The sequence below is a fragment of the Pantherophis guttatus genome, chromosome 1 (assembly GCF_059756535.1).
Source record: "Pantherophis guttatus breed Tessera chromosome 1, ASM5975653v1, whole genome shotgun sequence".
NCBI lineage: Eukaryota > Metazoa > Chordata > Lepidosauria > Squamata > Colubridae > Pantherophis > Pantherophis guttatus.
Genome location: NC_142063.1, coordinates 249,567,277 through 249,580,614, shown reverse-complemented (window position 1 = coordinate 249,580,614; position 13,338 = coordinate 249,567,277). Strand labels below are relative to the sequence as shown.

The 13,338-nt window shown below is 35.0% G+C and overlaps 1 protein-coding gene across 2 annotated transcripts in view; it reads right to left on the bottom strand.

Annotated features, from left to right (window-relative positions):
• Positions 1–7,820: 7,820 nt before the first annotated feature.
• Positions 7,821–13,338, bottom strand: part of NT5DC1 (5'-nucleotidase domain containing 1) — a 94,302-nt gene continuing 88,784 nt past the window's right edge. For both annotated transcript variants that reach the window (XM_034409205.3, XM_034409204.3), the window contains exon 12: positions 7,821–9,315. In XM_034409205.3, coding sequence (XP_034265096.2) covers positions 9,200–9,315 — 116 coding nt within the window. In that variant the 3' untranslated portion in view covers positions 7,821–9,199. The remainder of the gene's footprint in view (positions 9,316–13,338) is intronic.

The window sequence follows — 13,338 nt, the reverse complement described above, 5'->3', positions numbered from 1 at the left end:
GGACGGATGGTCTGGAGCAGGAGTGTCAAACTCACGGCACTCAGGCCAGTTGTGTCATGTGCTGGCCCCGCCCCCACCCGGTTTAGCAAAGGAGAAAAAAGTCCCGATACGTCATGTGATGCTGCTGTGACAATGCGAGTTTGACACCCCTGGTCTGGAGAAATATCTATATGATCACTAAGAGTTCACACTAATTTGATTGCATATCATCATCATGATTTTCATTTTTTTCCCAGCATTACTTGTTATTTTTTTATTACAGAGAAAATTAATTGAGGAGAAAAAGAATAACTGCGTAACAGCTTTGACTGACATAGCTAGAATTCATCTGAGAAAATCTTCTGTCAAGAAGAAATATTGCTGAATGTCATGAATATTTCATATGTTTGTATATTGGTGGGTGGAATCACCATCACCATCATTATATTCCTGAAATTTTAGGAAATGTTAAAAAGTATGAAAATTCTGTAATTCTCATGTACTATATGAGTTCTTAAAGGATATTAACTATAACTTGATTTTATAAACAATGTTTTTTTGATTATTTAGATAATCAAATAAATGTTATAAGCATATGAAAAGTATGTTTAAAATGAAGATGAGCAAAGGTATTTATACTGGAATGAATCACATGCTTCTACTTTTTGAGAATATAGAATATTTTGCATTTGAATATGTATTATTTCTTTTTTCTATTTGCTATTTTAAAGTTGGTAACTCATGTGATTGCTTTTCAGTATTTTCACTGCGCACTACTTGTTTTGCTCTGTTTGCCAAATCTTGTAGTAATTAAGCATATATACCAACATTCTTTTAATAAGTAACATAGGATTTATAATGCAAAACAAAAGATGGGGCAGGAAACAGCCTTTTGCCAGGTTGCAAGAACCAATCTCCACTGCCACCTGGCAAGCTGCTGCTATTTCCTGCATCATCTTTTTGTTTTGCATTACTGTAGAAACCCAATGTTAATTATTTATAAAAAACCTTGGAATGCTTTTAAGGGGAGCTATTGAAGCCATATTTTCCACAGCATGCCTATCTGTATGTTCTCCATTCTAAGACTAGCTTTTATCCATAATGATCTTTGCCTGCACAAGGTATTCTAATGCCAATGTAGTGGATCCCTGGAGTGCAGGGATCAGTATTGTAATGTGATCGGACAGACAACTCTCTGCATGATTTTGGAATAATCATGCTATTTTTGATGGAGGAAGGGGGAGGGTTTGAGTACAGTAAAATAAATGAATAATACACTATGGAATTACATTTAGAGTGTATTTCTGATTGGCTGCTTTATATTTTATATATGCATGCATTGTTTATATTAATGGTCTATATCCTGCCTCATTCGGAGAAGTTTTAAAGTACAGTAATTCACAAAAGGGAAAAATATAATAAAATATGTATAAAAATGATTGCAGGCAATAAAGCATCAGGAAGGAAGGAAGGAGAAGGAACGAAGGAAACATTTAATATTTCAACACAGACTTTAAAAACCCAAGAACTGTGCTATAAAATGCATAAGTACATACGTACATACCCCTTGTACAGATTAAAGAAATATTTGTAGCTCAGGACTGAACTGTGGAGTCCTTGGTGTTCTCTGAGCCTGGTGGTTTTCTTGCAGATGTTTCATTACCAAACTAGATAACATAATCAACGCTAGAAGGAATGGGGTTTGCTCTTATTTTTGTATATGTCATGATTGGTGGGACTGTTCTTAATGGTTCCTTAAACAAAACATCTCCTCACCAGCATCACAGTCATATGAGCAGAGATTAACACCAAAATAAACACTAGGCCAGGGGTGTCAAATACAAGCCCATCCAGGGCTTAAGACGTGTAATAGAAAGTGTATTTGAAATAACTCAATCTGCAGCTTGCATGGTAAGTATAGCTCTAAGGTATAGCTCTCAGGAAAGATTACTCTTCCTAAGGTTCTAAGACTAATTTTACAGCTCCCACACTGATTCTCATAGCTTTAGGAACATTTATTCACTGGCTATATTAAGGTGCAGAAATCCAGATGACCACTAGAGATGGCAGCCAAGAGATACAAACCCCATCTACTGATTAAATCTAGGATCTAGTTGTACCCATAGTTACAAAGAATAAAAAAATTAAAAAAATACATTTCATAAGTAACTAGTTTATTGTGCATCCCAGCTGGAAAAGAATTATTAACAGTGGGCAACACTAGCTGAAGCTTGAATATTGACTACTGATCACATCCCTCAGAATGTCATACATTAAAACAGTATGAACAGCAACACAGCATGAAAACATGTTTGGATTGCAAAAAGGGTCTGCTGTGAAGGTAACAAAGGCTAAAGGCATGATTTCCAGCTGACATTGTAAAGCAGAGGTCTTCAAACTTGGCAGCTTTAAGACTTGTGGACTTCAACTCCCAGAATTCCCCAGCTGGCTGGGGAATTCTGGGAGTTGAAGTCCACAAGTCTTAAAGCTGCCAAGTTTGAAGACCTCTGTTGTAAAGGAACATGGCAAAACAGTGAATGTGACCTCAGATTGGCATCTGGAATTTAACCCATTGCTAAAGAGTTGGCCAATGTAATATTTTCATTTCTTATATAAGGTGTTCATGATATATGTGATGGTTGTCACGGATACTGTATACCAGTGGTCCCCAACCTTTTTATCACCGCGGCCCGCTGAGCGCGCGCAGGGCTGGGGCCACGGCCCAGGAGCTTTTGCGCAGGCCCATTGCGCACGGCCCAGGAGCCTTTGCGCTGCAGCGTTCCTGTCCCCCGGCCGCTGCGCGGCCCGATGCCAGGTACTCCACAGCCCGGCACCGGTCCGCGGACCGGGGGTTGGGGACCACTGCTGTATACCAATGTCATGTTCTGAACTCTTCCATCTTACAAAGGCATCCATCTTTATAACTTCTCATTGTAATTTCACCTGGAAATTATCACGGCCTGATATCCAACTATTTTCCTTCGATTTATTTGTCCATAAAATCACAATCTCAGTTTATAGAACTATAAATGGAATTAAATCAGTCTTTTATGCTTCTCTGTGTGCTTATGTAGCTGTGCCATGAATGCATTCCAAAATCCTTCATACATCTTCACATGTGTCCTTCATACTTTTATCATTGCCTCTGGCTTTTTATATCATTTTTTCTGATATAAAATTGAAATAGTGAAAAGTGCAAAGAAAATGCCTCATCTTGTGAAATTTAACTGATTTCATTTCCCTTTCCCCTCTCTCCTCCTTTCTCCCCCCTCCTTCCCCTTCCTTAGCAAATTTTAAGCTTGAAGCCAATAATCAGTCAGATGAAGGGAAATATCTCAACTCATTTTTGCAGGCAAGAATACAGTGCCACATCAGCAAGCTCAATACAACTGGAGGAAGATAAAATTATCTCTGGAAAACAATATCCAACCTGGTCTTAAAGATTTCACATTTCAATAGTAGTTATGAGGTTAGTTATTATAAAACACATATTGGATATCATTCAATCCTATCCTCAGTTTTACAAGTGAATATAAATGTTTTCCTATGATCTCCAAATCTAAAGTTATTACTGAGGGAAAAACTTTGTTTTTCTTTAATGTAAATATAGTGGTGTCAAACCCTTTTAAAATGGAAGTGCAATAAGTTTCATTTATCCAATGAATCTGAATGAACCTGCAATCTGAAGTGATTCAGGCCACAGTTTGCAAATTTGCCAGAGGTGCATGAATTGTATTACATAAAAATTATTTTAATTATAAGTAGCCTCTGGAGAGCTGCTATTATTGTTGCTGTTTTGGAATTGTCAGGGGCAAATTTTACAAATAAATGGGATTCAACAGGATTTTATTTCCCCAAATCTTTGGTCAGGGAAGAAGTGCTGAAATTAATTATTCTATGGGAAGAACATTTTAAACAAGAAAAGAGGGAATGAGATTAAAAGAGTTAAAAGCTTGGGAAATAAAATCATGCTGGATTCTTGCATTTTTGTCATTTTTGTCTCTGAGAATTGTAGCTTTGGCAAAGTTTAGAAGTTTTAAAGCAACTTTTAAAAGCATTTTTTGTTTTGCTGATAAAGAGGCTGCAAGGCTTTGGGAAAATCACAAATTATCCCTAACAGTATTTAGCTGCTGATAAAACAGCTACATTTATTACTGAAACTGTCTAGAGTACAGTTTACAATAATTTACCATCAAAACTGCATAGTATCACTTTTGGATAAAATTCAGTAATCAACATGAAGTCATTTATAAAGAATCTTAATCTTCTGAAACAACTCACTTTGGTCTCTTAATTTTAGGTGATCAAAAGACTGAAAAATGCTGAAATAAAAGCTTCCCTGTGTAATTATGGTCTCTTATTTAATCTCAATGTATGAATGCTTTTGGAAATTGCAGTGTGCATTTATTGAGTGTGTAGAAATGAATTTTGTTCTCTACTAAAAACAAACTCTTTGTGACATAAGAATGAGTCATGACTCTAAGTAAACATTTGGCTTGAATTTTTTAAACAATATCATCCTCTATCAACAATATTTTCTGATTGTAATTCTGATTTATCTGTAGCTGTAAACTTTCAGGTTGGTGGTAGAACTGTTGCCCACCATTCAACCAATAAAGTTGCCTTTATTGAAAGTATAGGTCTTTATTTTTTCATAGCTCTAATGATTTTACTTAGTGTTTTAAAACATTTGATTTTAGAATTAAAGAGATAGTTAAAATAAATATTAAATGTTAAATATTTTAAAATCAGTTTTTTTCCTGTTACAATTACCAGAGAATATTGTACATTAAACATGGGTCTTTAGCTTACCTATGAACATTTTTGAAACTGATAAATTGTTTACATGGTCTTTTGTATTGCCTTTGATAAAGGAATGTTCTGGAATGTTGTTGGGATTTCACACATTTTTTTTCCACATTACTGACACTTGAAACAATCTCTCCCGCTTTTTTATGGAGACATGGAGGAAGATTGTGCTTTTGATACGATTGCTAGAAGTCTTTGAAGTAGGCAGATTAATTTTAAGCACACAATATTTTCTTGTTGGGCACAGCTGCTATGGAAGTGGCTCCTGGCTATCTCCTTATATGGGTGGATGTTATTTGATATGTTGTAAGAATCCATTCCCTTACCATCATGTTAAACCACAGTATGGTTTATTGGTCTGGACATAAAATGTTATTAAAGGTTGTTTGGTCTTGACTGATTCAAGAGAGTGGTGTTCTTCTCTAAATTTCAGCTGAGGGAGCCTGCATTGTCTGAGAGATGCTTCCATCATAATGTGACCAGCATGAAAATATGGAACACAGTAACCTTACTGAAGTGGTACCTATTTATCTACTCTCATTTACATGCTTTTGAACTGCTAGGTGGGCCGGAGCTGGGGTGAGTAATAGGAACTCACGCCACTGCACAGTGCTTGGGACTCAAACCCTCAACCCTTTGTAGCTGACAAGTCCAGCGTCTATATTATATTGTATTACATTAAATTGCATGATATTACATTTGTTATATTAACAAAACATGTTATAGCATATGTTTTGTTAGTCTGAATTTATAGTGAAATATTATTTTTTTATGCAAACATTTGTCAGCATATCCATCTGAATACTCTAAAAAACCCTTTACAGATCTGTCTCCTGAATACACAGGGGTATGTTGTAATGTAAGTGTATCACACTTCCCCATTTTCTTCTTCTGCGTAAGGCTGTCTCTACCCACGATATAGTGTCTAGACTTTAGAGGCTACTTGCTAAATATCTATTGCTCTTGTGCCTTTGTGATTGTCTGAGTAAGAATCTATTCAACTTGAAAGAAGATTTGAGTTGAAGCACAGAATAGTATACTTTCAGATTTGGCACTGCAGGGCTTCCTGTTGTTTGGAGACTAATTAAAATTATTCATTTCAACCATGGCTTCAATCCAGATCTATATATCTGGAAAGGAAGCCATCTCCTTTTAACTTACTGTATGCCTGTCAATTAATATTTCCTCAAAAAAAGAACTACTGCCTATGTTAAGTCTATTTATAGACATTCCTGCATTTGTGTAACTTTTACAAACTTCATTTTTTATCCTTTTTTGAATGGGAAATAATACATTAGACCTACCTCTCTCATGCCACCTTAGATATATAATGGGAGAAAGTGAATGCACACCCCTCCACCATGTAAAGAGGCTTCTTGGCTTTGTAAATTTCTGACAAATATAATTCACTTATATGCCATGTATTTATTTGATTTCTATCCTGTCACTCTCCAAGAACTCAAGGCATGGGGACTACCTTTTATTTTATCTCCAAAACTGTAACCTTGTGAGTTAGGTAGGGCAGAGTGATAGGCCCATAATCACTCAAAGAGTTTCACTATTGAAGAGTGGACTTTAACTTTGTTCAGCATCTTAAGCCATTATACTATACTTACAGTGTCAATATGTTTGTATTCCAGAATATATGCATTTTAATGGCACTCAAACTATGCATCACTAATTATAATAGCATAGCTCTAATATGCTTGTTATTCAAGGTTAATTGTTACTCTACCATTAGACTGAACTTTGTAAAATAATTCTCCAAATCCATTTTGGCTTCACAAAAGCTTTTAATCATGTCAAACTCTGGTTTTCATTCTAATGGAGATGTGCCAGTGGTACATTCATTCACATGAAGCGAGGGGACAACAACTATCAAATTAATGTGTTTCAACCCAACTGTAGCATCACTTAATTTCCTGCTTAAAATTAGTTTTAAAATCTGTTTTATAAATGAAGTTCCTCTATTTGTCTATCTTTGCACAGCTGGATTAATTATTTAAACACATGTGCATACAAATGCAAAAGACTTTGAAACAGATGACTTCCCTGTCTAAATAGATAAATTCAATCTTGACTTATTTTCCCAAATCACAATGTTTAAATGAATGAAGTGCTTTGGATTGATTATCCAAACTCAAGGGTTGTCTGGTTTAACACAGATTGGAATCATGAATGGCACTGGCTTTTATATCCCTGTTGCATAATGGTCATTTTGGGTGTTCTAGCCTTTAATTTGGAGAAGCAACTTAAGCATTAAAATGTTTAGAAGTGGTTAGCCTGGTTTTCGTCTTTCCAGTGACAAGTATGTGAAATTCACTTGTTGGGTTGGGAGACCCATGTTTGAACTCAGACTAAGGAAAGGGATTTTATCCTGATTCCATTGAAAATGCTTTTGTTATAGCACTGAAAGAACTTCAGAAGTTTGCCTCTATGAATAACATCTGTTGACCAGTTCTTCAAAAAAACCTCTCTGTGGTTTTGTACTAAAGCACATGTCAAAAACCAAATTAACCCTAAGAAATATCCATATAATTCTAAGTAGATGTCCATATAGCTTCACCATGTATTCTAGGCATGCTGGAACCAGAATTTGGACTGCTTGTAAAAAAAAGCTGGTGCTGCCACCTTACTGGAAAAATATTCTAGGAACTGCCTGTTTGTTTCCCCTTACAAGTTTCAATTTTATTTAGGTCTAATGTTTCATTGTTCCAGGAAAATATACCATGAATGTTTGTAGCTGAGCTGTGTTTTCTGTCTTGGAGGAAAATATATGTATTAAGGGGAACTTCATTTGACTACATCATCCTAAATAGTTACTTAATTTGGCAGTCTTCAGTAAATTATATAGCTTGCCAGAATGCTTAAATGTGAGATGAGTTGAGTGAATAAAATGGCACAGATTCAAGAGATAAGTGATCTTATTTTTCAATGAATTAAGAAGAGGGAGCTATGGATTGGTTCCACTGTTGCATTCCACATAGCAGGTTCTTTTTTTTTCTGCTATAAGTAACAGAATCCAGAGGCGCTCAAGAATAAATAACCTTTATTTTCAACTTCATACAGATGAGAACTGCCAAAGCAGATGGAAGGCTTCAGAAATCATGACATTTCAAGTTTATACTACCAGATCCTTGAACTGTGATTTATCCTAACAGATCACCCTTTCTGAGGGAGTAGTCCACATGCAAGAAAAGTTGAATGTAATCCAACATACCGAGATTTATCTTACTGAGAAAACACAAATGGACATAAACGTTGGCTTGCTTATGGTATAATCTTAGACTTATTTACTTAGACATGAACTCTAACATTTATTCCTATATGCTCATAAGATTGCAGTCTTAATTGCAATCCTATGTCTACTTATGAGAAAGTAAACTCAACTGGTTTGAAAAGTAATCTCTTCAGAATAGACAAGCACATTCTAGTATCAGAATAATGCAAAAACTAATATTTGAATCTTAGAAGACTCAGAATAATTTCACAATCCCAATATACTATCTTCTTCTTCTTCTTCTTTTTTTTTTTTTACAAATTTGAATTCCAGGCCATCCTTCTAAATACTTACAGATTTCCTTTTATAAAAAAAAAAATGATGATGTAAGAAAGAATCCATCCTGCAAGTAAACTCACAAAAGGGGATGTAAACTATGTGCTTTTTTCAATACCAGTGATGAAGGCAGTTTATAGATTAGGTAAATGTGTAGCAGCAAAACAATGTTCAGCATCTTAATCTGCTTAAATATAAAATTGTATGTTTTCTCTGAACATAAAAACAAGTTAATAATATATTTGTCAGAACAGATTTTATAAAGGTTGATTCACTTAATTTGACAGGTTTGGATTCTAATTCAGATTATTAAAAATATATTTCACGCTACAAAATTTAATCAGATTTTGAAATGAAAGGCTATTATCCTTCCTCATTGTAGAGGAATTCAGCGTTTTCTGCATAATCCTCAAAATCCTAAATCTATCAGATTTAGTCACACATATATACCACTTTTTTCAGTATGAAGAATGAAGGAATTGGACCTCACCCGACTGAGTATGTACAAAGCTTTCTTAGCATAGACTATTGCTCACGGTTAACGGCACATGCTCCCTTTGTGTTATTACGGATACAAGGTGGTCATGTAATGCATAAACTGGCAAAGGTACCCAGTATATGAATATAAGTCTGCAGCAAATCTTCGGAAAACAGAATGAAAAAAAGATTTTAGATAATAAATTGATATAGCACAATCAACAGGAAAATAGGAAGCTTCTTTTTCTTCAACCTGGTTAGGTCTTTCCAAATGTCTTTTGAATTTATATAGTATTTAATTTGCATGATTCTCAGTAGCTTCCAACATTTTTGCTTAAGCATGATGAAGTTTCAGATTTGCTTTTCTTTAAAGATGTTTTATTTGGTTGCCATTCGCTCACCACCTGATAAGGACTTTGGAGGTTTGGGGTAGTAACCAGTAGTTACAGAGCTATTTGAAGAAAATCTAGCAAATTGATAATCCAGTGGTAAATCTGAAAGAAACACATATGATTAGGAATTATACTTACATCACATCTAAATAATCCCAGGAGCTCCAAAGAAAAACATATTTGTTTCTTAAGCTTTTTAATTTGTTTGCTTAATATCGCAACAATTTAATCAGGCCCCGAGCTTACATGTTTTGTGTTTAGAGCATGGGTGTCAAACTCACGGCATCACGCTGCCATCATGTGACTTTTGCAACGTTTTTCCCCTTTGTGGAGCTGGGGTGGGTGTGGCCTGCGCGTGACGAAACTGGCCAGCAGGCCGCCAGTTTGACACCCCCGGTTAGAGTTTTCATGCTTGAGCATATAAAAATGAATGTTTTGCTTTTCCTTCTGTGAATATCATTCTTTAAAATAAAGCAAAAGATGATTATAGATAATTTGAAATATGTATCTTTTAGTGACAAATTAAACATATTGTATCACTTATGCAGGCAAGGATGAACCATGACAATAAATAATATACTTGCTAGCATATCCCAGAAAACTAATTTTGGATTATATATAATACTTTGCATTAATTATTTAATCTTAATTTTAAAAGAGAAATATTATGTTTCCCATAATCATATTATACCTACAATATTATACCTTGGACATTCTTTTCTTACAATAAAAAAGTACATCATTAAACTGAGGTGTCCATGGTTGTTGTTATTATTATAGTGGCTACATAGCTATTGTCTGGAAAAAAGAGTAATATCAGCAAAAACATATTTCTTCTAATATTTTTAGGAAACCTTCTAAATTATTTTGATAATTAAAAATTGATATATTATTTACAACAAATTAGCCTGCAACTGAACACTAGTTGCATCTAGATCTTTTAAAGTTCAGAATAATTTGTATGGGTAACTAATGTAAATATTGAAGATAAGCTCAAATGTTCTTCTTAAAAGAATGTATTATATATTGTTATTGCTTACAAGAATATTGTATATTATCCCTTTTCTGATTCCAAGCCTAATTCTACCAATTTCACAATAATGTAAGTCTAGAGAAAGGTCATTCAGTTACATTTATCTATAAAATGGAATAATTTGGTTTGAATAACTTGCTGTTACTTTTGCTCCCTTATTAGTAAGCATTATCCCTACAGATCTTCAGTAAACATCCACCTTGATGTTTATATTGGTAGGATGTATATTCATACAGCTTGCCTGATATTTTATATATTAATACTGATTTAAATATGACTTTTATTTTCTCTAGGGTTAGCCTGTACCTTCTAAAAGTGCCTGATTCTGAGTTGGAAGATAAACCTGTGAAACTAATAATTCTCCTGCATAGGTTTCTGGGGGACAAGAAGAATGAAATACAATGAAATATTTTGTTTCTAGAGTGGTATCTATGAATGGTGACCTTCACTGGTATGGCTTTTTGGTTATGGTAGTCCTACAACTATCTACCGGTATACTGCAGTTAGGGTAAGAATACATGGGGGAAGATCCATTTCAGTAATACTAATACAAATATTTTGTCCTTAAAAGAAAACAGAAAAAGAAAAATTGATTTTGTTTCAATAACTGATAGCACTCTATTTTTTCTTAGATCAATTATTACAGAATGATACTGAAATGTTTTTGCATGCAATTTTTTTTTGCTCACTAAATATTAATGTGTCTTCATAGGCCACGCACACAATTCTTTTTGAAGCTTTTTCTGCCTTGCAGCTTCTCCCCCCCCCTCCTAATTTTATGATAAGGAAGTTCTGCTCAACTTCATCACTTCCTCATAAGATTGAAAAAGAAATGCTTTATTTTTGAGTACTTCCTTATTTTCAGAATTTTGTTATGACTGAGACATCCGATCCTATATTCAGAAGATCCAAATGAGGCTCCCCGCTGCAAAAATTCCAAGTCTTTTTGATCTTTTTTTATCCCTACTCATAATGCATGCCTGAACACACCGGGTGTTTTAACAATTTGAACACCACCATTCAAGATCATGCAGAATACTGAAAAAAAGTCAGGCTTCACATAGGCTCAACTGTTAACTGTGATTTTCTAGAGATTTAACCACTTTTATGAACTGGTCTATTCTATGGAATGCTCACCAGTATTACTCAGCAAGTTTAACGTTTTTAATCACAGAGAAGTATGAAGAAAATAAAACTTGTCCATAGCATAGTTCTGTGCTTCTAGACTTAAATGTAAGGCTTTTTCCTTCTGCTCTGCTGAATTCTTTAGATCAGGGATTCCCGACCTCCAGTCTATGGCCTACTGCCGGGCTGTAGCCCATTCGAAACCAGGCCGCAGAGGCGGAGGGTAGTGAGCGAAACTATTTCTGAAAGCGGTGTGTGCACAAAACTATTCCCTCTCCCCTGCTGGCCCGCTGAGCTGGAAAGGTTGTAGGCCGCTGCTTTAGATGGCATTGGGGGATCAGCTGACATAATAGTACTCTATGTGGGAGTGCTAATTCCTGTCCTCATCAGTCTAATTTCTTATCAATAAAGCTAAATTGATAACATTGCATGTGTACTTTTGCATTGATCAGATGTTCCAGATTACATATCTCCCCAGACAGCCATGGCTATCAAAGAAGCTAGTTGGGGATTATGAGAACTGTAGTGCATTTTTTTTTTTAAAAAAATAATTTTATTAAATATACAATTTAAAAACATTAGACTTGGTGCGACTTGTCTGGTACATACTTTTCTAGCACTTTTTCTTTCGTATATATTACAATATAATATCATGCATATTCCATATATACTTTTTGTACATTTAATCATGCTTCAGTTACATACATATTCCCTTCGTACCTAGAGAAGAGAACTGTAGTGCATTGAGGGCATTCACCACTGTTTTCAGACTGCGCCTTCCTGTAATTGCTAAACTTATTTTATTGAAAACTTCTGTGAGTCATGGTTCTCAGAGCAGTTTATGAATTAAACATTAAGTACAACAATCAAACTGTGTATTGTAAACCTGTTTTTATAAAATTGCTTTGCCAGCCTTTCTTTTGAGACAAGCACAGACATTTCTAGTATACATCCTTGCAGGCTGATTTCCCCAACCTATATCTATCTGTAGGAGGAAAAATTATATGCCTTGGGTCATGTACAAAGTGAGATTACCTAAACCTGTTCCTTTTCTGCTAGAAGGAAAAATGGTTTGTCTTTTTAAATAAAGGGACAAATTGAGAACTGAGGCTGAGAAGAGAAAATGGGACACCTTTAGTCAACCTAGCAGCCCCACTATTAAATGAACCATAAACCTTAGAAATCTAGAAGGGACTACTAAAAGAACTGAGATAAAGAGAAGTCTGTTTTTGGTTAAAAACAACTATTTTGAAAGGATAAGTCAAAAAGTGTGGGTAGAAATATTGTGCAACGTTACTTTTAATTTCTTTTGTGCAGTAAATAAATGCTACTTGGAATCTCTTTACAGCAGAGTTCTCATAATTTAGGGGCAAGCATTAACTTGTGTCTGGCCAAAAATTTATACTATCTTTTATGTTTTGTATGGAGGATCCTTCTAAGTCTGGACATGTAATTCTTGACAATGGCCCTGCAGATGGTTTGTATCCTTCCCCAGTAAGGAGCAGGTCACCTTAAAGAGAGGTCCCAAGTGTCTGATAGCAGATGTGAAGAGAACAAAAGAAATATTTTGCTTACTCTTACTGCCATGATGTAATTCCTAGTGTGAGTTCCCATTCTAGGCAGAGATTCTAAGTCTTGGCCAAATTGCCTACCAGTTCACCAGGAAAAACCTGAGAATTTGATATGCTGAGCAGCTTATACAACCTATTTCATAAATGAAGTTTTATATAAACATACACACAAACACATTATATTTCTTCAATGAAGAACCATACAAGAACTCCTTTTAAAGCAAAAACTTAGACTGCAAGATAAAACAATATTCATAGCAATAACATTAGCTCCGAAACATATCACTCTGTTCAAAGGTCTGTTGGAAAAGCCAGGTTTAATAGCTTTCTAAAACCCAGCAACTTTGGGATGGTACTAATCTTACCTACTAGTTCAGGGGAAAAGAAAACAGTGAC